At 42.6% G+C, this 24074-nt stretch overlaps 1 protein-coding gene across 3 annotated transcripts in view; it reads left to right on the forward strand.

Moving 5' to 3' along the window:
- Positions 1-14082, forward strand: part of CDCP1 (CUB domain containing protein 1) — a 53844-nt gene extending 39762 nt beyond the window's left edge. The window contains exons 6-10 of one of the 3 annotated variants that reach the window (XM_083705762.1): positions 1584-1970; positions 4286-4651; positions 7111-7198; positions 10883-13379; positions 13495-14082. In XM_083705762.1, coding sequence (XP_083561888.1) covers positions 1584-1970; positions 4286-4651; positions 7111-7198; positions 10883-11318 — 1277 coding nt within the window. In that variant the 3' untranslated portion in view covers positions 11319-13379; positions 13495-14082. Of the gene's footprint in view, positions 1-1583; positions 1971-4285; positions 4652-7110; positions 7199-10882; positions 13393-13494 lie in introns of those variants that run through there. The other 2 variants (XM_083705763.1, XM_083705764.1) reach the window with 2 other exon arrangements.
- The last annotated feature ends 9992 nt before the right edge of the window (positions 14083-24074 follow it).

The following is a 24074-nucleotide window of genomic DNA, read 5'->3' on the forward strand; positions in this document are numbered from 1 at the left end:
TTTTCGTCATCTGTCCTTTTGTTGCTCATTAGGCTTGACTAATTAGAAATAACATTTGAGTTTTCAGATGGGCAGATGGAGCTGACATAAATTGTCAGTTGATGGGACCACCATCGTACGTTCTGCGAATGCAAGTTCCCACTTTTTATCAGATTGCAGAAAGTCCCACTTTCTTTTCAGGAAAACAAAAGTGTAGCTCAGTCTCCACAGATGCCATTGCTTTTAAACTTACTCTTCTGTCTTCATTATTTTTAAAAGTGTGGGGTTTTGACAAGGGCAGTGCTGTTGTAAGTCGGGTGCCTATATAACCTTTGCAGTGGGCCTTATTTTATCACGCTGTTTATTTTGTTTTATCTATCTCTTAATGAGAGCTAAAATGCTTTTCTTTAATTTTTTTAATAGAGTGAAATGCTCCTTAAATGTTATTAACTATAACCACTGTCATTTTAGTTAGATACTGCTCTTGCTCTCAATGAGTGCAGGGCAGGGGGGCACCATAATAAAACACAAGAAATATATTCAGCAGTTGTTTTTTAAAAAAAGATAACATAGTAGTGTGACAACATAATAGCAACCTGTTCAGTAAAGGAAACTCATAACCTCAAAGCCTGGGGGAACAAATATATATTTATTATATGTCTTTAATTTGTATCTCACTCCCCCTTGCTGATCACAGATCCATGACATTTTAATACTTAATAATAATAATAATAATTTTATTATATACCACCCATCTGGCTGGGTCTCCTCAGCCACTCTGGGCGGCTCCCAACAGAATACTAAAAACACAACAAAACATCAAACATTAAAAACTTCCCTAAGCAGGGATGCCTTCAGATGTCTTCTAAAAGTTAGGTAGTTGTTTGTTTCCTTGACATCTAATGGGAGGGCGTTCCACAGAGCGGGTGCCACCACCGAGAAGGCCCTCTGCCTGGTTAAAAAATGACTTAACCCTTTATTTGTGTTATAAAATGAATAAAAAAAATTTGGGGAAAAAAGACTTAACCCTTTTTGCTGGGTTCCATTTTTTTTTAAACAAAATATTCTTATAACGCTATAACGATTTCACTGTTTTAATTCCCCCCTTAAATTAGTGGAGTTGACTATTAAAAATAAATAAATAAACTGAGATGACTCCAACCACAAATGTTAATGTGTGTTTGGCAGCAGATTGTTGATCATGTGAAATGGACGTCCTCCATATTTTTCTTCTTCTTACCTGTGTTAGGAGACCACAATCACCTCCATGGGCCACTTATCTGTCTCCTGTGTAGGTGGTGATGACCACATTCCTAGGTACCTGACCTCCTAGGGAAGGGAGACCTGTCCACAACAACTTACACCCCTCTTTTGTATGCCCCCTGCCATCCTCTAGCCCTAGTCTACAACAGCCCCATGGTTGACCCGACTCTTAGCAAAATTCCTTGCTCCCCAGTAGGCCTTTTTCCTTGACTCCTCTCTCCCAGACTCATCAAATTTCTGCATAGCTCTTTGAATACCCCATATGTCTTCTATGGGTAGCCACCTGCCTGTTTCTCTGGCCCAGAGCCTATGGCTATAACCATGTGTCTTTCTCATTGCAGTCTGTTGGAATTCCAAAGCCTGCCAGATGAGACCCTTCCATCTGCTTGTACCGCCGTTTCTTACTGAGCTGCCAATCCTGCTTGACACGTTTACGTGGAAACTCCAGGCCCCGGCAGACACCCTCATAGAAATCAGGTCTCCAGCCTCAAAACTTAAGCAACATATCCCAAACCAGAATCAAGCATGCTCTGGGGGTTATAGTTACTCCATTAATGGCAGCGCCCCAGAAAAGGCGTTGCGACTGGGTGTCTTCTGCCCTGGTGGAGCCATTGAGAAAATTCAGATGAAAGACAACATCACTGTAATGCTTAAGACGTATGGCAGAAGGTGGATTAGTGAGTCTCTGAAACCGAACCTCACGTTGTTTTTTATGCCCGTTATTCAAGGTGAGTTTATTCTGTTTCGCTCCTTCTCTGCATTCAAAAAGTAAAGAAAGTTAAAATCTTGTATCAGCCGAGTGAAATGCCCTTTCCAGAACTGATGTCAGATATCCCGAGGTTGAAATGTGGTTATTCTCTTTTGGGGGTGTAATATCTGAGATCTAGTAAAATTTGGATTATGGCAAGGAAGCCTAGGTGGTTGTCATCTGAAAGGGTTATATGGTTAAGGATCCACGAGCAGGAGAGGGAGCTTTCGTGGGGTCAAAATCATCCCTGTGAAAATGTTTAAAATCCCACCAAAATTCACTTCAGTTTGAGATTTCGGCAGACGTCGCCAGCATGGATTTTGAAGCATTGTCTGCAGTGATTGTGCCTAGACATTTTGGAAAATAATAATAATTTAAAAAATCTGATTGCCATGAAACAAAGGGGTGTGATTTGGTAAAGACAGAAGAAAAAATACGGACAAATAATTACAACACGCAGCAGCAAGGATAAAGATCTTCACTTGTGGACTAATAAATTATTGAATGTATTAATACGGATAGAAGTCATAAATATTGCAGCTGTTGAATAAGGTAGTATTATTATGATTGGAATACAATTGGATCAAATAAGACTTTGGAAGCAGAAATAATTTTTTTTAATTAAACCTGTAATTCTAGCACGTGGAGGGGCCACCAAAATTATACAATTGGATATTTGATTAATTTATATTTGATTTGGTGTTGTGATTTGATATGGATATAATGAGGCATATTTTGGATTTTTGTAACTGAAAACTAATAAAAAATAATTGGGGTGTGTGTGTGGAGAGAAACGAATGGTTTGGGAAAGGGGCATGGGTTTATTTATCAAAGGAGAGTTTAGCATGTCTGCTTGCAGACAGGTTTTGTGGCAGGGCGAGCTGAGATCTTCCACAGCATGTTTTGCCGCCGCTCTAGGATGGCTGAAATAGAGAAGCAGGGAGAAGGGAACATGGGAGAACAAGTTTGTTTTCTCCTGCTCTGGAAGGTAGGACTTGAACCAGTTGCTTCGAGTTATTACAGGAAAGGAGATTCCGACTAGATACTGGGGAAAACTTTCTGACATTAAGAGCTGTTCAACAGTAGAATGGTCTCCCTTAGAAGGTAGTAGACTCTCCTATCTTGGAAGTTTTTAAGAAGAGGCCATTTGTCATGGATGCTTTAGCTGAGATTCCTGTATTTCAAGGGACTGGTGATCTGTACATAGTATGCTTAGTGCTAAAGTTTAGTCTTATCCAGGGTGGATAAAAATCATTGATTAAAAAAATAATAATCAGATTTTTTGAAAAATTAAATCTGATTTATTTTATTTAAATTGGACTTTTTGAAATTTAAAGCGGATTTTAAAAATAAAATGCTTTTGGAGGAAAAACCTTTCTAAAGATAGTTTTCTATTTAAGTTACATTATAGTCCAAAGGCTGTTCATCAGGAAATAATGATTTGTTTCAAGTTTTTCATGTGTCTATTTTTTTTTTAAAAAAATTAACCACATCAGTTAACAAACATGGATACATATGCTATAATGTTACTGTTTTCTTTAAATAAATTGTTTAAATTGTTATTAAGGGAATGATTATTTTTCTCCTTCCAGCATAGTACAGCAGAAAAGTTGTCCAAATAGTTTCATAATTACCTGTCTTTGCATTTCTACTAGTATCACCAAATCAGTAATTTTTGATACAAATGTAAAAACGACTTTGAAAATTTGTTATTCCAAAAATGAAACCTTCATCTGGTTGTAAATATTAAGATTATACCAGCAAGAATGAGTCTTTCTGTTTAAAAGTGATTTAAATCAAGTCTTACTGACAAGTGATTTAAATCAATTTGATTTAAATCAAATCCACCTTTATCTTATCATAGGTTAAGTAATTGTAAGTTAGCTAAGTCTGCTGCAACTGGATTTTCTTATGGACGGTGCCGATCCTGAATGTATTGGATTTGTGACCATTATGCTCATTTGCCTTCAGTAGCAGTAAGCTGGATGAAGTACAATTGCCTCTGGTCTACTTTTTGGGAAACTGCTATGTGTTTAAGCTTTTCCTCCACACGTATGACAAAGATGACCAACTCTACAATTCTATGACTCTATGAGAAGTGATTCAGTGGGATGTGAAACCAGGCAGATTCTTTTGTGCGGGGTGTACACAATTTTTTTTAGCACAGCTTAAATTGCAGGATCTGCATGTCTTAGAGATGGCTAAGCTTTCTTTCACAAAGGGTTTATTTTGTCTTGCATGGGGAAGTAAAGGGCAGCAATGACTTCGCACATTTGTTTTTTTGTGCCCCCGCAGAAGAGTGTGTATTCACCGTTACTCCAGATCCGAAAACTGAAGTTTACCTGCAGACCCCTAACTGGCTGGAAGGTCTGCCTCCTTTCACGTCTGTGTATTGGAACATCACCGTCCCGGCAAAACAAGTTGCGCAGCTGTCGTTCCCAAAGGACCGTATGGGTGTTACTTGTGTACAGAGCCGGGCGAACATCTATATTCAGGAACAGAGACCAAATGCAGAAGAAACCGTGCGCCGCGAAGATCAGAAACTACCTCAAACTCTCGATCTGAAGCATCATTTCTGGGTAAACATCACTAACTGTAAGCCGGCGACCAATCAACAACTGAGCATGCAGTTCAGGGTGAAGTTCGTTCAGAAAAAAGCAGGTGAGGTACCACATGTTGTCCGTTGTTTCACAATAACCAAAGGGAGGTTCTCTCCTGACAATTGTTCATCTTTCAGTTCTGTGTTCTTTTCCCATGAACCTACAGAGTTGGGGAAGAACTTTCTACCTGGTTTCAGTCACACAGGGGTTAATTTCCTGGGCTACAGTGGTACCTTGGTTCTCAAATTAATCCGTTCCGGAAGTCCATTCCAAAACCAAAGCGTTCTAAAACCAAGGCACGCTTTCCCATAGAAAGTAACGCAAAATGGATGAATCTGTTCCAGACTTTTAAAAACAACCCCTAAAACAGCAATTTAACATGAATTTTACTATCTAACGAGACCATTGATCCATAAAATGAAAGCAATAATCAGTGTACTGTACCATAAAATAAATAAGACAGTATTGTAGATGATTAAAAAAAATTATTACCTGCACTGACGATAGTCATTGTTTGGATGGGGGGCTTTTATCCATTTCCGCAGTCACACAACCAACCAACTAACCAACCAACCAACCAATCAATCAATCAGTAGCTGAACTGGGTTCCACACAGTCGCAAAAACAAAGGAACCGAAAAAGCCTCAAAAACAAAAATGCGAAATAAATAGCAAAACGAAAGCACCAAACTTAATCTGTTCCGGAAGTCCGTTTGACTTCCGAAATGTTCGAAATCCAAGACGCAGCTTCTGATTGGTGCAGGCACACAAACACATTGGACACTTGGCTTCTGAAAAATGTTCGGAAACCGGAACACTTACTTCCTGGTTTTTGGCGTTTCGGAACCAAGGCGTTTGAGAACCAAGGTACCACTGTAGTTCCTAGCTGTCAACATGGGCTTCCTTCTCTTACGCACTTCTTCTACCTATGTTGAGCATCTTTTCAGTTGCTTTCAGCAAGCTTGTATCCCCCAAACCACTGGACCACTTCTCCCGCCAGCCCGCAAGGTGTGTGTGGGGGGGTTTGCTTACAAGGATTTCGGAAGGAGGTGTATGTGGGATTCTGCCAGCTCCCAGGGCCCTCGCACAACCTTCCCAGAGCCTGGTAAGCGTGGGAAACCTGTTGGGTGTAGGTGCAAGTTTCTCTGTGCTTCATTATTACCATAAACTCTTAACTTTGTGTAAAATGGGATGGAGCTATCAGAGGACTCTGCTGCATTAGTAAAGAAACAGTGAATGGAACGCGCTATAAACATGCAACACCAGATGGCGCCTGAGAGCAGAAAATTTTAGAACCCTGTTTTCCATAGAGATTTTTTTCTTATGTTGAAACGATCTCATTTCTGCCTTATTTATGGCGTTTCCCTTGTGTTTATATCCACCCAAACAGAGACACACATGGTTCATATTTTCATGGCGCAACCATGGCAGAGATGTACAGGGGTGCTTTTAGTGAAACTCCCCGTTGAAACATGGCAACTACCTGGGAACATTGCATATAGAAGGGAATAACTTCACTTTTTTAGTGTATAAATATTCATGCTGCTGAAGAGCAAATCTGGAACATATTTCCTGTCATAGTTGAACTTTTAAATGAGGCTAGATAGTCATAGCAGTTGAGAGATTATTTTATCTAAACTTCTTTTTCTATTCTATTCGGGATGTCATACGTGGGAACATTTTTTAAAAGAGAGAACATCTTGTGCATGACTCTTTTGCAGTTGCGTAACTTCTTGCGATTTCCCACCACTTCTATTTCTCTCTTCCCCTTCCCACCATCCAGCTGTTAACTACTGGCCTTGCATTTGTTGAAATTCTCCTGATTTACAAGTTGCTGTGCATTTCCTCCCCCTGCCTTCCCCCAGTGTGTGTACTAAATTGCAATAAAAAGGTAAAGGGACCCCTGACCATTAGGTCCAGTCGTGGCCGACTCTGGGGTTGCGGCGCTCATCTTGCTTTATTGGCTGAGGGAGCCGGCATACAGCTTCCGGGTCATGTGGCCAGCATGACTAAGCCGCTTCTGGCGAACCAAAGCAGCGCACAGAAACGCTGTTTACCTTCCCGCCGGAGTGGTACCTATTTATCTGCTTGCACTTTGATGTGCTTTCGAACTGCTAGGTTGGCAGAAGCAGGGACCGAGCAACGGGAGCTCACCCCGTCGCGGGGATTCGAACCGCCGACCTTCTGATCGGCAAGTCCTAGGCTCTGTGGTTTAACCCACAGCGCCACCCGCGTCCCTGCTAAATTGCAATATATGGATTTTAGATTGTAAATCTCTGTCCAAGTGTTAAATGCATGGCATGAAAGTTTAGTCAGGAGAGAGCCCCGCAGCGTAACCCCTTCCCTTCCAGACCTCCCTTTCTATCTTTCTTATTTTGTTCCTTTGGTTTGTGTGTCTATGTGCACACGCTTATAAAAATCTGGAATGTTTCAGAAGCTAGCAAATGCAGCGACTGTGAATCAGGACAAGATGAGCCACCTCTCTGTATATCACTGAACATCTCACTTTAACTTTTTGCAGGTTTGGCAGTCATAATTGGCGTGGTGGTTGGCGGACTCGCACTGCTATCAACTATCGGGCTTGCCATATTCTGCACCAAGAGGAAGAAGTAGGTTTCTCTTGTTCTCAGAGGTTTTCGGTGCAGATTAAAATGTCCCATTTTCTGCCAGAGGCAGATACAGGTTTTAACGGAGTATTGCAGGCTCCAAACCAGGGAACCCTGAACACTATTCCTTTGTGATCTGGAGCCTTGAACGTGCTTTGATCTCTTCCTGATGTGACCTGCACTGTTAGAACTTGCAGCGCCGATGGCATCGGGGCAGAAATCACAGCAAGAAATTTGTCGTCCTGGCACACACTGGCTGCATGTTAAGTGGTACAAGAGCTATATTTGCACACCTTAAGGCAGGTATGGGCCACCTGTGGCCTAACATAAAGTGCCCTCTGTAAGCAATCAATTCAGACCCCTGGCAGCCTCCCCCAGAAGTCCGTTTTGTAGCAGGAGGCGACTAGCAATGATTTTTAAGGCTGAATTCTAATTGGTCCTCTTGAAGGACAAGTTCTTCCCATGAGATTTATTTCTTAGTGCTTGAAAACTTGCCAAAACTGTTCCAACTTCTCTCTCCCAATAATGCCTGCTTGTTATGAATCATTTCTTCTAAAAGTAATTTTTTTCCTCATTCCCTGTTTAAGGCGACTCCAATTTAATATAGATGGTTGGTTGAACTTGATGGTTCCCACCACAGACTTCTTGACCTCTCTTCATGCAAGTTTTCCTTTACCAGCACCAACAAATGCCACCCCTCCAAGGCAACCCCCTTGGCTGTCTCAGTCAGAATACAGTCAGGAAGTGAAAGACCCAAGTTTCCCAATTCTCTTCTGCTTGTGGAAGTCACATCGTGATGAAGCAGTGATTCATGTCTGCAGTTTGCCCCCATTCAGAGGCACTCGGGCCAATGTCACGAAGACTTCAGCCTGTATGAACTCTTAGAGTTCTGAATCACGTTTATTTTTAAGATGTGTATATCTTCCCATACTGTGTGAGCGGGGAGACATATAAAATGAAGTTACACCAGAGGAAATGCTAAAATTAGGGTGTTATCTGACAGCAGCGTTTTTGCAGGGTGGCTATTTCACATGGTTCCCTGTGTGAAAATAAAGTGGGAAATTTAACACTCCATCTTGAGATATTATTATTATTATTATTATTATTATTATTATTATTATTATTATTATTATTAATACCCCGTCCATCTAGCTAGGCTTCCCCAGCCACTCTGGGCGGCTTCCAAAAGAATATTAAAATACTGTGATACATGTTAGGCTGAGATATGTTAGGCTGGCGGCCATGCAGCCCAAGGCCTTTTTAGCACAGTCCCCATAGCTGTAAAACTCCTTCCCTTTTAAGTTCGATTCCTTTCCTTATAGTTGTTTTTATTCCACGAAGCTTCAGATCAGAAGAATCTTTATTTGCATCAGCCACTAGCCATAGCCATAGCAATAAAATAAAATAAAATGCACTAAAGATAAAGGTAAAGGCTTAGCTATGCAAAATGCATTCTAGAGGTTTACATCAATAATCAAATAACAGATCTTATCCTAATTGCACCTGCTAAACAATTTGCAGTTTTTGCTGTCACCTGGTTATCTTCAAGTTCAATTCCTCTCCCTTTAGCTATTTTTATTCCATGAAGCTTCTGAGCCAAATTGAGTGTTTTATACTTGCTGTTGTCTTGGTTAATATAGTCATACTTTGGATCCCGAATGCCTTGGTACTCAGAAATTTTGGCTCCTGAATGCTGCAACCCCGGAAGTGAGTGTTCTGGTTTGCGAATGTTCTTTGGAACCCGAACGTCCAGCGGGGCTTCCGATTGGCTGCAGGAGCTTCCTGCAGCCAATCAGAAGCTGTGCCTTGGTTCCTGAACGTTTTGGAAGTCGAATGGACTTCCAGAATGGATTCTGTTCGACATCTGAGGTACCACTGTATAAAAACTGCTAATTTTTAAGTTAAAAGGAAGATGATTTACACATTTAAGTTATTTCAGTTCAGTTGACGATTGTAATTTCCTGTGCAACTTCAGACTCATCAAACCAGACTCAGCCTGCCAGCCTTTCCCAGTGGCCAGTGTTGGAAACTCAGATATATAAGCTAATTGCCGAATGACAACTTAAACCTTGACTACAGTCACCACAACAGAATGTCTGGGCACTATTGCTATTAATAATAATAATAATAATAATAATAATAATAATAATAATAATAATAATAATTTAATTTCTGTATCACTTTCTATTAAAAATAAAAACTCAAGGAGGTTTATAACACATTAAACCATCAAATAAAACAATCCAGAATAAACCAAAATCAAGTTTCAAGGAAAATATTTCAGATCCTTCTCTAAGTGCCTTTTTGCTATCGCCATATATTTATATCGCCATATACCTACCTAATTTACATAGCAGAAGTACTCTAGGAAGCCAGTGTGGTGTAGTGGTTAGAGTGTTGGACTGGGACCTGGGAGATCAGGGTTCAAGTCCCCGCTCAGTCATGAAGTTCACAGAGTGACCTTGGGCCAGTCACAGTCTCTCAACCTACCTTGCACGGTTGTTGTAGAGATTAACTGGTGAGGGGGTTGAACCATGTACTTCTTGGAGAAAAAGGTGGGATATAAATGCAGTAAATAAGTTCTTCTGCTTAACCTTGTTTAAGAAAGCTGGAGGGGCTGGCCGTTTGCAAAACGCCCCTGGCGCCTGACTAATTTCAAGCACTGCCAGTGGCTCCCTGGGGCTAGAGTAAACTTCTTTCTGGACCTGCAAAACAACCAGTGAAACTATCATGTGTACATATGAAAGGCAGAATAAAGGATGTTCTAAACAAACTGGATGGGCTAATTGGCCAAACTAAATGCGGGTGGCACTGTGGGTTAAACCACAGAGCCTAGGACTTGCTGATCAGAAGGTTGGTGGTTTGAATCCCCGCGACGGGGTGAGCTCCTGTTGCTCGGTCCCTGCTGCTGCCAACCTAGTAGTTTGAAAGCACGTCAAAGTGCAAGTAGATAAATAGGTACCGCTCTGGCGGGAAGGTAAACAGCGTTTCTGTGCACTGCTCTGGTTCGCCAGAAGTGGCTTAGTTATGCTGGCCACAAGACCCAGAATCTGTACGCCGGCTTCCTTGGTCAGTAAAGCGAGATGAGTGTTGTAATCGCAGAGTCAATCAGGACTGGACCTAATAGTCAGGTGTCTCTTTACCTTTACCTAAAGTGGATATTACAGGGAGTATTTAGATCTGGGAGTGGAGGTTGGAAAAGCAGGATTTGGGGTTAGGGTCTAGCATTTGTCTAAGGTAACAATTGATCACTCTGGCAAATGTCTGTAGATGTAGACCTAGCTCTTTTTGGGTAGCTGGGCAGAGAATGCAAGTTTATAATTAAATATGACCCTTTTTTATAAGTGGGCAAACTAGCACATGCTTCCTATGCTTTGCAGATCGAAATGATTAAAGAGGAAGTGTGTGTATGTGCAGTACAGTTGTACCTTGGTTTTTGAACAGCTTAGTTCCCAAATGTTTTGGCTCCCAAACGCCGCAAACCCAGAAGTGACCATTCTGGTTTGCGAACCTTTTTTGGAAGCCGAACGTCCAATGGGGCTTCTGATTGGCTGCAGGAGGTTTCTGCAGCTAATCAGAAGCCACACTTTGGTTTCTGAACATTTGGAAGTTGAACGGAGATACGGCTGTAAATGCAAAAGCAGCATTATTTTTAACGTTTCTTGCTTTGTTTCTTTATTCCACCAGAAAAAAACAGGAAAACCAGACTCCAGCCATAGGAGTGTATAACGGTAACATCAACACCCAGTTGCCTGGAAAGCAGGGAATATTCAAAAAGAGGAAAAAGAACGAGTCTCATATCTATGCAGTTATTGATGACACCATGGTTTATGGGCACTTGCTGGATGACTCTATGAAACCGGAAAATGCCGAAATAGGCGTGTACCAGCCTTTTACTGGGCCAGTGAGTACGGCCCCTTCGCCGCCTCCGATCAGGAAAATATCCAAAGTGCCCAGCATGGAGGAGTCGTCTTTCACGATACTGACTGACAGTGAGATCTATACCTTTGCACAACGCAAACCGGAAGAACTCCAGGCCAATGGTGACGTGACTTCGAGTGGTAATGGAAATGTCGGCAAGTCCTTGCTTGAGGAAAACGAACAGGAAAATTCAGAGCTCTAATGTTTATTTGACGGTTCAGATAAGAAACTAAATCTTGCACCCATTTTTCTGTGTTTTACCTTTTTTTTTAAAAAAAGAAAGAAAACAAAATACTTTGCTTGCTGCAGCTCTGTTCCGGTTTTCGAATGAACGTGCTCAGACGATGTATTTCCGTAGCATGTTTTGCAGGGATACAAGTAACTTGGAACATGGAAAAGGACAGCAAAGCTGTATTTTCGGTTGTCGTAATAGCAGACCTGTGTTTTTTAAAAGGCAAGAAGAGATGGCACATTGGAGCTTAAACGAAGCTGGATATTTTGCCAAAAATATCTTCCTTCCTGTGTTTCTTGTGAAGATTTCAGCCATACTACAGAATAAAAAATGTGGGTGTGCAGAATGGCATAGTCTGAAGATGGTTTTTTCACACCGTAGCCTTGTCATAGGAATATGACTTCTATATTCACGTGGATTCACTTCCTTGGATGTGACAAGGATTACCTGGAATCCATTGAACGGACAATGCCTACAACAACTGAACAGCAAAAGTTATTGTGCTATTTGTGAAAAAGAATTCTACTTCTCTTTTCAATCAGTTGTATGGTGTATGTATATATACAGTTCAGGACATTTCATTTTCTTTCTTTTTTCATCTATAATTTTGTTGTGATTGTCCTCCAGTGATGTTTTAAAACTAAGACCAGTGTGTCGTCCAGGTTCTTTTTTATTTTTATTTAAATAAAAACAATTATTTAATTTTCATTCATGCATATAACATAGCAGTTTCCACTTCGCCAGCAAATATGCAAATGATATAATATTGCCAAGGTTCCTGTGCAAAGAAATGATTAGTTCAGCATGAATGAGGCTGCTAATCTGCGCAACCCTTAAGGTGCAAAAACGATAGACTTCAGTGTAAAAAGTTCAAAATTATTTATGGGCTTGACCTCGATGGATGTTTGAACGATGTTATGTTCTGAAGACACGTGAAAATATGCAACTTTTTATGCATATGTGCAACCAATGGCTAGGTCCTTGCCTTCAAATATATAAGAACAAAGAAGACAACAATGCCATTTTCATGGCCTGCACAACTCTGGATTTTGGCAGCATAAATTGCCCCAAACCTATGTATTCAGGTGCCTAATTTTGTGGGTAGGTGAGCCGCTTTGTGGAACATAAATAATTTTTGCACACTGTGCTAGACTTCCAGAGAGGCGCCAGCTGGCTTAGTGTGAATTAACTCTTGCAAAGTGATGATTAAACAGAATGCAAGTTAGGAAAGGATGGAAAGGCAAAGTTTGCATTTTTAAAAAATGACATAACACTATGTCACTTGACTGAATACGATTGCCGTACACAGGCTTCACTCAGAAATATTCAGCAGTTAATAGAATGTGGGGAAACATTTCCACTGGGCTTTGTGGCAGCTACTTGACATTAGCATTTCATCTTCGTACATAAGTGTTTGACTGTTGCGCAAGGCCTTTTGCAGAACTCCCATTTACCTCAGCAGTTCTTGAGCAAGGGCTGCTTCTGGCAGCGTGTGTCTGTGGGCGTGCGCGTGCATCATACGCAGAGTTTTAACTAGTCACAGAAAAAGGATAATAGTTAAAATCCAGAAGGCTGTTTGGTGATGCTGTGCGAGAGCAATGGGGCTTCCTAGGCCACCCTTCCCCAAAGAAGCTGCCTTAACAAGTTCAAGTTGCTCCTGAAACTCAGGTGAAATATCAGCCGTGACTTCTGAGCTGGCAAAAACGAGCAGCGCCTTGTAGTTTTACAGAGAACTTTTCTGGATTCCTTCAGAGTAACGCATTCAGCAAATCTTGTGCCGCCATATAAATTTGTACCACCCAGTTCTTTTCACTCTGTCGTTTAAATGTGTATCAGTTGAAGCCAGTAACTCCAGTTTCCATCATTAGCATTTAATTTTCACATTAATAGTACTTCTAGTCTTGTGTATTGGCTCTCATCAGTTACCGTATTTTTCGCCCTATAGGACGCACTTTTCCCCCCTCCAAAAATTAAGGGGAAATCTGTGTGCGTCCTATGGGGCGAATGCAGGCTTTTGCTGAAGCCTGGAGAGCGAGGGGGGTCGGTGCGCACTGACCCCTCTCACTCTCCAGGCTTCAGGAAGCTATCCGCTAGCCGTGGGAGACGCAGCACTCCCACGGCTAGCGGAGAGCTTGCCGGCACCCAGAAGCTTGGGGCGTGCTTCGGGCTTTGCACAGCTGTAGCAGCCTGTTCTGGGGGCTGGGGTCGGGGGAAGCTCTGGGCATTGTCTCGCTAAAGTTGCGTAAAACCTCATTTCCTGGCAGTACAACTATTTCCAAAATAATTCCCCCCCCCCTCAGATAGAGTTGTATTTCTTGTAGCCTCTGTGAATGCAGAACACTATGCTATAAAACCTTCATGAGAATTGCAGGCTCAGACTGGAGTTGCATAATTATCCCCCAAGTTATTTGTTTTGATGCCACTATTTCTATATGCCGCTCAATAACTTATTCACTGTATAGTCCTCTTTTTTTTAATGCTGCATTTGAAGTGTTGTCTTACAAGATACTGTCATTGTAAATATTTGTGGCACCTTTGTACCTGACTGAAATCCACAGTGTTCCTGTTCCACAGTCTTAAAATGCTGTAATTTCTTAAATTCCAGGCTGTTTTTTTAAAATAAATTTAAAAAATGAATTTCTGTGTTTAACAGAGACAGACATGTTGATGCAAAGGGTCTTTTTTTACATGTGTGAGTTCTTCAAAACTGAAATAAAATGGTGTTTACAGTTAACCGCTGCTTACCTGCATCTTAAGTAACTACTGTACTTAACAGAAGGGCTTTTTTTTGAACACCCTTTTTTTGGTTTGCTGGTAGCCCCAGATTGGCAGGAATTGTGCTCAAAATGGCATCATTCTGGTGCTGCTATATGTGTGTGTGCATTTGGTTATGAATCACTGGTGAAAAAACAGGAATGTCAGCATACTGTTAACCCGTATCCTCCCTTCTGACAGGACCATTTCTGCTTAGGGGCCAGCAGTGTTCGAAACTCCCATTGTTCTAGGCGCATTTTGCGAAAAGGAATTTCATTAGCGTGAGCCGTTTCTGAGCTCTGGGCACCTAAGATTTCAGATTAAACCTCAGAGTAGAAGGAAAGGAGGACCTTTTCCTGCCTTCCCACTTCCAGCCACTCTCTGAAGACTGGAGAAGAGACCTTCTTAAGAATATTAGGGGGGTGGGCAGGGGAAGGGCTAGACCATGTGAAAAATGAACACAATATTTTAGCTGTAGTTAATTCATTTCCAAGGAAATCAGCCCTGAGTGCTCACTGGAAGGACAGATTGTGAAGCTGAGGCTCCAATACTTTGGCCACCTCATGAGAAGAGAAGACTCCCTGGAAAAGACCCTGATGTTGGGAAAGATGGAGGGCACAAGGAGAAGGGGATGACAGAGGACGAGATGGTTGGACAGTGTTCTTGAAGCTACCAGCTTGAGTTTGACCAAACTGCAGGAGGCAGTGGAAGACAGGAGTGCCTGGCGTGCTCTGGTCCATGGGGTCACGAAGAGTCGGACACGACTAAACGACTAAACAACAACAACAGCAATGTAAGAATGTGACTTGTAATGCAGCAGAGGATAGTGACCTTGCTGTGTTTCAAGCTGCTCATGTGAATTTCAGTAGATCTACTCGAGGTAAAAGTTAGCTGACTACCACCGTAGGTAACTTGGAAACGCCTAGTTTGTTCTTTAAAAATCCAAGCACATTCCTTTGACTTCTGTGACACATTCTTCCTCATACTGCTCTGTCTGCACCTGCTTGCTTGTGATTTAAATAACCTTGATGAATCAGACCCCATTCAACACCAACAAAGATTCTGATGAAGGCAAGGAATCACATTCCTTACCAGAGATTTGATGTATGCTTGTTAAGGCAAGCTGCGTGATCCACTGTGACAATCCTAAAAGGAGTAATAAAGGAAAGCTGATTTTTAAGTTACTGTTGGCTGCTTTTTTCTTTTTTTAAAAAAAGAGGTGCCGGTTCTTTTTTCCATCATATGCATCCTCTGTTGGCTACTAACTCCCAGAATTACATGATTAATGCCCAATTAAGGACTTGAGGCCAGACACAGGATAGCTCATCTTCATTAATAGCTGTGTGAATAATGGCATTAATCATACATTTTTGTACACTTGTGGAAAACGAACCTGTCTCTCCTCATACTCATGCTTGAAATTCAGACACTGGAAATCACCACAAAGATTAACTCTGTCGGTGAAGGTGAGGATCAAGGTATTTATGTATTTTTATAAGTTTTTTAAATTAATTTTTTGTTTTACAATTTCAAATACTCATTTTTACATCCTTGAAATATCAACGACTTCCCTTCTTCTCTTTCCATGTTTCCTCATAAATCCCTACATATTTTACAAAAAACTATACCATTCAGTAATCCATTATTGCATCCATCAAAACCTATTTACATTGTTGAATTTAACTTTATGCTGCCAACTGTACACAATTATTTCCCATGTATTCAATAAATGCTTTCCAATTTTCTCTGCCAAGGCAGTGGTAGACCTGGCTCAGTTAAGACCCAGATTACTAGATTTGGTAAATATCTGATTGCACAGAATACGTCCGGTATTGATTTGTTTTAAAACAGCAGATACAATTGATGGGCTTCAGGACACAAGACAGGAAGTTAGTCATCTTTCATTGAAAATATTCCCCCCACCTATTTTGACAGAACAGTGAAGGTGTTTTGGGGCCGTTTTCCTCCTGCAACAGATAGTAACTTTAGGAGGCAAGAAATATGGCAGGAGAGAAAGAATTGCTACCCCTCACTAGATGCCATGACCCTCATCCTTTTATACATTCCCCACAGCTGGTTTTCTTTTCTTTTTTAAATGAGACCTCTTAAAATGCAAACACTCGTGTACAGTTTGGCCCTTGCAGCTTGATGAATGTTACATGTTAAGTTGTGGGTGAACATATCAGACGACACAGCGATTCTTCAAACAGCTCTTGTTTATTACGCCAGAACTGAACTGAACTGAAGGGTTCAGCCAGCCTGCTTATATAGAGCTCCACTACAACACAACTGTAACACTTTCTGTAACTATCCAATCACTGAACGTCACTTTCAATCCCTTATTTGCATATGTGGACCTGAGTGAAAACTATCTACAGCATCCCCCTGCTGGCCCAGGGTGAGAACTTCAGTACATAACATTACACATACCAAAAAACAGATTATTCAAAATCCTGAAGTCTCCAGGTTTGTTTACTCCCCTCCAGGTGGAGAGCTTGAATCTTCAGGTGAGTGAAAGCGTTGAAGGTTAAAAAAAACTGTTCTTCCTGGATCTTGCCAATTAGACACAGGAGCCAGATGAGACAAGAGAGTCCAGCAATTATATTACTTTGCACAAAGTAAGATGCAGTGGGATATTTCGCAAAAGCTGAACCCCTAGGTGTTGTCCACCTGGAGTTTTTATAGGATTTACACACACACACAAAAATACATATAAAATCCAATCAGAAGCCCCCAGACATCTGCAGAGGGTAGCTGGCAAAAAAAGCCATTGGATACAACTTTCTGCGATGTCCACGTCTGCACATTGATGTGTCAGCCCTTCAAAGCCTTCTTGCTTTTTACTTAAAAAATGCCTGCATGGATAAAGTTCTGAAGCCTACTGAAATAAAAAAAATCAAGGTCTTATATATATAATAAATGTTCATAAATGTACCAAGCAAACACATACATAAATATATAAACCACATGTCTGAAGCAGCACAGGAAGATAGCCCTGAAAACCATTTTGAGTCCCAAACTGACCAAATGATTTCTCTGCAAGGTCAAGGAAAATTGAAAAGCCTCCCCAGTGTCTTTTCCTTCACAAATCCTTTCTTAAGGGTATGTCTGTGTATGAATAGAGTGAACCTGTGACCTGGCTCAGGAACTAAGTATTTATCATTACAAAAGACTGGCCAGGCTCCCCAGGGTATCCAATCAAGTAAGCATTAACAGGTAACCTGCCAGAAAGGGGGTAAACAACACACTCAAATTTCTGTTGTAGACCGCCCTTTCTGTGACATAGGTATGATGTGTCTGGGAGGGTGGTCTTGAGGTACATCCCTTCTGTGATGTATGCATGATGTGTCTGGGGGTGGTCTTGGACTCCAGGGCGGGCAATTTAAAATGTCTATATAAGGGCAGGCACACCTTGGTTCGGGGTCTCCTCCTTCTCCTGCGTGTGAAGGAGGCACCCTGTTGCAACAGATCAATAAAGATCAGGCTTACTAGCTGCTTTGCTTCTCATTATTCTCTGGTTGGCCTCTGTTATTTTCTCCGACCAATGGAGAACCTGCAAAGGACTCTGTAAGGGCATTTGTGCCCCCCATAAGGGAATGAGGGCATATTTTCGTTTATTACACTACATACTAAGGGTGAGTTGTCCTTGGTTTGGCTGGCATGGCCAGTTTACTCCCAAAAGTTTACTCTCAGAAGTTCATTCCCAAATGCCTCCACCAAGTGTCTCCAGTCACCAAGCAGCAACTGGGCTGTGTGTCTTTTATGAATGAAAGGGAGCTTTGGTGAGCCAAGGGTTTAACAAACCCCAGTGTCTCTTACAGACCCCCAGATCCCCCATGTCCAAAGTCTGTTTCGGGGCCGAATCTGGCCCGCCAATCAATTTAATCCAGCCCCTGTGGCAGTTTGTTTCCTGAGGTAAAATCCTAAAAAAAACTGTCAACAACTTCAATCCTAAAAAAAGATCAACAACTTTGGGTGGCTCTTTGGTCGGATCTTCACTTCATCAAATCTGGCCCTCTTTGAAAACAGTTTGGACACCACTGCCCTAGTGCCTCAAGAGGACCTTAAAAAAAAAACAAAATTCTTAAGAAGAAACTGCCTGCAGCTTGCAAACTTCAGACTGACTGGAACTGGCTGCAAATTATAACATAGACATTGGATATTTGTGGGCACAGGGTGGGATCCTGTCATCCTCCACTCTCCTCTCCCAATTGCCCTCGGTCTCCAGGGCTCGCTCCTGTGAAAACGGCAGGGCCACAGGAATAAGATACTGTGTTTGTGGGTTCATGGGTGTTTTGACAGCAAGTGTTCTGTTGCTATCCTCATGCCGCAAATACTACAAACTGCTGATCTCTGTTTTGAAAACCTAGCATATTCATAGGACAACCTCCGCTTACTTCTCTGTTATGTCTGTGGTTGGACCAACAGTGACTCCTTGTGGAAATGCTCAGCATTTAATAGGATTTTTAGATTTTTCTGCATGCATATTGTGCTGACTTTCAAGTACAGTGGAACCACGGTTGTCGAATGTTTTCGGAACCCAAACGCCGACAACCAGGAAGTGAATGCTTCCGTTTTCAAACGATTTTCGGAAACCGAACGGCTTCTGAGGCGCGTTTTTCATTTTTTCCCATTGACTTTGCAGCCGGCCCATTGACCCTCAGTTTTTGAACTTTTCGGAAGCCGAACGGTCTTCTGGAACGGATTAAGTTTGAAAACTGAGGCTCCACTGTATTAACTTTATTAATAGGAGCCGAACCAAAATGTAAGCATTGTAAACACTTTGGGCTTTTGCCGCAGTGCAGGTGAACTGTTGCAGAAGCGAATGTGTGTTGAGCTTTAGTCCTTTACACTGTATTTTCATTCTTTTATGTTAGAGAAGAAACTGCTCTGTGAACACACAGGTCCCTTTTGGGGGGCTGATAGCAGCAGAGAAGGCAGCATGGTTATCATTTATGTACACGGGGAATCCTCCAGTAGCTTGCCTATCGGCTCCATAGGTCTGATCACTAGTTAGGGCAGGAGGGGAACCCAGTGGCGTAGCGTGGGGGGTGCAGGGGGGGCCGGCCGCACCGGGTGCAACATCCGGGGGTTAGGGTTAGGGGGCGCAAATCCACAGGTTAGGGGGCGCAAATTACTTGCCTTGCCCCGGGTGCTGACAACCCACGCTACGCCACTGGGGGAACCTTACAACCTCCAGTGCCTGCTTGCTCCCTCCTGATACTTGCAAATCACAGAATCACAGAATTGTGAAGTTGGATGGTACCACAAGGGTCATCTAGTCCAACCCCCTGTCATGAGGAATCTTTTGCCCACAGATGAGAGCACTGAGCATTTGTTAGGCAGCCTATGTGCTCTGTTTGAGTGTTGAAGGAATTTCTATGCATTCCAACAACACTAAAGCTGCCTTCTAGTTTTTATGTTATGAGTAGGGCACATTTATGCACAAAAACCTATTTCTAGTCATTGTGGATCATTTTTTTTAATAATGATTTTTTAAAAATGGTTTTACAAAGTACAAGTAAACACAAATTAGTAAAAACATACCTATATAAAGAGATTCTCCGAATCTCGAGACTTCCCCCCATTTCCTCTATGGGGTCTCATTTTTAGAATCTACATTGCATATTCATGTTGTTGTTGTTTAGTCGTTTAGTCTTATCCGACTCTCCGTGACCCCATGGACCAGAGCACGCCAGGCACTCCTGTCTTCCACTGCCTCCCGCAGTTTGGTCAAACTCATGTTTGTAGCTGCGAGAACACTGTCCAACCATCTCATCCTCTGTCGTCCCCTCTGTCATACGTATATTCATAGGTACTTCAATTTTTATATCGAGCCATATTATCCATAATATTTTTTATACTACAAGTGAGTCAAAATCCTGCTCTTGTTTCCACCTGCTTACAATGGTCTCCTAGGTAACTTATAAATTTTCCCCATTCTTTTGTGAAATTTTTATCCTTTTGGTTTCTGAGTTTTCAAGTCAACTTTGCCATCTCTGCCATCTCTGCATGTTTGCCATTCTTCTCTGGTAGGGACTTTATCTTCTTTCCAACTCTGGGCTAATAACATCTGGGCGGCTTTGTCTTTTCTGGTCCTTTGGTATGTCAGTACCTGTAATTCCTAATAGAAAAGCTTCTGGTTTCTTAACAAAAGTTATTTTAAACATTTTTTTTATTTCATTATATATCATCTCCCAGAAAACTTTTATTACCTTACAGGTCCAACACATATGATAATGGATCATTCTTGGGCCAATTTGCTTTTTCTGTATTTACCTTGCAGCATCTATTGCATGTTATGCTAGAAGTAAGCTACAATAATCTTTTTTTTAAAAAAAAAACCAGTGACAGATTTTGGCTAATTTCTACAGAGCTACCAGCAGCAGACTTAACAGTCGACGTTCGGCGATCGTTGCAACCCACCCTTTAACTTTGAATACATGAATGTAAAATAATTCCTGGCACTGTGCTTACATTGGAAGCAAGAACAATATCCATGTCTTTCTGAAGATTTTATGCCCAGGGATAACTGCATCTTACTAAACATAGTTTGCTGCTTCTGTGACCTTCTTTGTATATTTTAATCCAGGAATTGCCATTCTTGTTTCATTTAACTTTTTCTTTTAGCCTAGCGGCTTGGTTAATAACAAAGGTGATCCACAATCAATTTGTGTGCTCCTCCAGACTGGTGTTCTGTTGTGGGTGGTGTATTCTGAGTCATGTTATGGACACAATAATAGTGCGTTAGTGAGGGATGGAATCTGTTTTATTAATTGTTCTGCAATGCTCCCTGAATGCTGGCACATTATTGCTCCCCAGAGGGGCTGTAGTTCAAGAAAAGTGGAGCAACCCACCCACTCTTGGACATTGTGGTGTGCTGGTCCCGTGGGTTACCCGAGAGGCGAGGTCCAAGTCCTGTCCGTGGTCAAAGGTACAACGTGGAGGCAATCCGTAGTAGCTGAAGCTGGGTGCAGGGCAGGGAGTCGGGTGAAGTTAGGAACAGGCGTGAAAGCAGGGAGCCAGGGCGGGTCAGGAGCTCTGGCAGAAAAGCAGGACAGGGTTCAGGCAAGAACTAGCAACCAACAATGTTGCTCCCGCAACTTGGGACTGGGGCCGGCCAGCTTTTATCTGCCTTGAGACATAGGGCAACCCTGATCCTCTAGTGACTCGCCTCTCCTGGCCTGGAGGTGAGCACTCCTCCTGCGGGAACTTAGTTCCCTCCGCCTCTTTGCCCTGAGCCTCTGTAGCTCAGGAGAGGCTGAAGGGTTCCCGGACCCAGAGGCAACCTCCTCTTCCCCTGGACCATAAAAAAGGCTGATTGCCAAAGAATTGATGCTTTTGAATTATGGTGCTGGAGGAGACTCTTGAGAGTCCCATGGACTGCAAGAAGATCAAACCTCTCCATTCTGAAGGAAATCAGCCCTGAGTGCTCACTGGAAGGACAGATCCTGAAGCTGAGGCTCCAATACTTTGGCCACCTCATGAGAAGAGAAGACTCCCTGAAAAAGACCCTGATGTTGGGAAAGATGGAGGGCACAAGGAGAAGGGGATGACAGAGGACGAGATGGTTGGACAGTGTTCTCGAAGCCACCAGCATGAGTTTGACCAAACTGTGGGAAGCAGTGGAAGACAGGAGTGTCTGGCGTGCTCTGGTCCATGGGGTCACGAAGAGTCAGACACGACTAAATGACTAAACAACAACAACAAATCTTCCCCAAATTGGGGGGGGGGTCCCAGGGTTCCCCATTAAGGGGGTTGTGTTGAGGGGAGTCACTGGCCAGACGCTGAAAGGTTGTCATTGCACTCCCTTGTGTTGCGGTGAAATGGGGAGTGGGCTCTCTGCTTAAATATACGTTTTCCAGAGCCAGCCCAATCACGAGACAGATTGGTTAACCCTGATGTGCCCCGGATCCCTGGCCGGGGACTGGGAGGGATAAATGCCCAATGCCTAAGCCAAGTTCTTCTTTCATCTGAACGTTGAATAAAGTTGTGGCCAATTTTAATCCCATAACATGTCACGAGTCATTATTCCACCTGGGTGTCGCCTGGGGTTAGGGGGTCTCCGCCTGGGCACGCAAATGGATCACCCTAAATCTTTTGCAGGCCTAAGTAGTATTGAAAGCAGGATTATGTGGGGCTGCGCTTATGGCACGAATGAGCACAAATAATCACGAATGAGCCATGAAAAGGACATTTGGAGAGGGGGCGTATCAGAGCCTTGTGGCACTCTTAAAGATGAACAAACTTGATAAAAGGTAATGCAGCTCTCTCATCCTTTGGCAAAATCCCAGAACTTTAAATGGATTACCCCAACTCACGCAATCGTAGAAAGCTTTTTTGTCCTGTTTCGGTGAGCAGTCTCCGCAAAACATCCACATAACCCACCACACGCCATGTATTGCTTTAACATGTTTATAAGCAATGATGTTATATCTGGAACTTTTCCTAAAACCTGACATTTAAAAACTGCCTTCAAGTTGTAGAATGAGTTATGCCTGCCAAGACAAGAGTCACTTAAGTCACCTCTTTAGCTGTTTGCTCAAATATTAGTCATAACCCAAGGCTATTTGTAATAAGCGTCCGTGGAGAATGGTGTGATCTTCCCAATTTGGCTCCTATTCACCCACAGACTCTCCAAATTGGAGAGTGTCCCAGTGTCTGGGCACAGCACTGGAAGGACAAACTGTTTTTAACACCCACCCCTTTCTTATTCTGATTCAAACTTCACCAGATCTGGTGCAAACACTGTACCAAATCCTGAAGCCTTGAAGGAGTGGAGACCAGAGGTCCACTTTGGAGAGCCAGGCTGGAGCCATTTTATAATCCAAAAACGCCATTTTAAAAGGAGCAAGCTAAAAAGGCTAAAAGCTATCTCTCTTCTGTTTGCAAAAGCATTCTTTGCAAATGCAGCATGTGTGGTCAGAACATTTCACACCTGTAGCTAGCTGCTGACCAAAATTCTGGTAAACAGACCGAGAATAGAGCGAACAACAGGAAAGATGTAGCCCACCACAAAATAAGGTGAGAACACAGATGGTCAAGGAGCATTTATGGGAATTGCCAATAGGTCAAGAGGATTATAAGCCATCAGTGCCACCTAGCGAATAATGCAGCCTGGAACCGAAGGGCCACCATCAATTCTTTAATTGGTAGAGCTTTTAATGAATATGTATAAAGAGGAATATGTAAGGGGTGGGTCAAGAGCTGAACTTTGCTTTGTCTAAGGGGATAAAAACTGTCTGCCCCTGGTGTTCGGGGGCATTCTCTCATTTTTCCTGAATGCACCCCTTTGCTTTATTTGTCTGACAAATTAAACCAAAGTCAATAAAACTTGTGTTTTAAAAATATTGCTGCCTGGATTTTTCCATTCTGGTCTAGATTCTGAAGTCTCTAACATTTCTGGTGCCACAGGTGACTCGGATCAAGGACCTTAAGTCCTCAAAAAGACCAGAAGGCAGCTCCCTTGTCCTTTTCTAGGCAGGACGCAGGGGAAGAGCCAATAGGCCGCTTTCCTGGCGCCACCGAGGTTTTTCTTCGGAGGAGGGCGAAGCCAATTTGACCCTTCTGCTGGATCCTGTGAGAGGAGACAATGGATTGAAGGACCGAGGTTGACAGGGCAGGAGGAACCAGCCGGCTGGGGTGAGTACATGGCAAAGGGCCCTGAGGACATAGGAAACCTCCTTTTTTAAGGAGAAGGGACATCTTGATCACATGTCCAAGCGTGCTTGGTGGCAGTAAGGGAAGGATTGGCCCCTAATACCCACCCACGCTTAAGGATTTAAAGGAAGGCAGAAGGAAAAAGGGGGGGGGGACCGGGAGGCTAGTGTGTGGTACAGCGTCCAGTGAAAGAGGCACTTGGTGCGTGTGTGTGTGCAACCCCAGGGTATTCCCCTGGGGTAGAACCAATAAGTACTTCGTTTCCCAGCAGCGCGAGCTCGACTGGGCGAGGAAAGTTGGGAACTGCGTGTC

This window comes from Podarcis gaigeae (assembly GCF_964106915.1).
Source record: "Podarcis gaigeae genome assembly, chromosome: 12".
NCBI lineage: Eukaryota > Metazoa > Chordata > Lepidosauria > Squamata > Lacertidae > Podarcis > Podarcis gaigeae.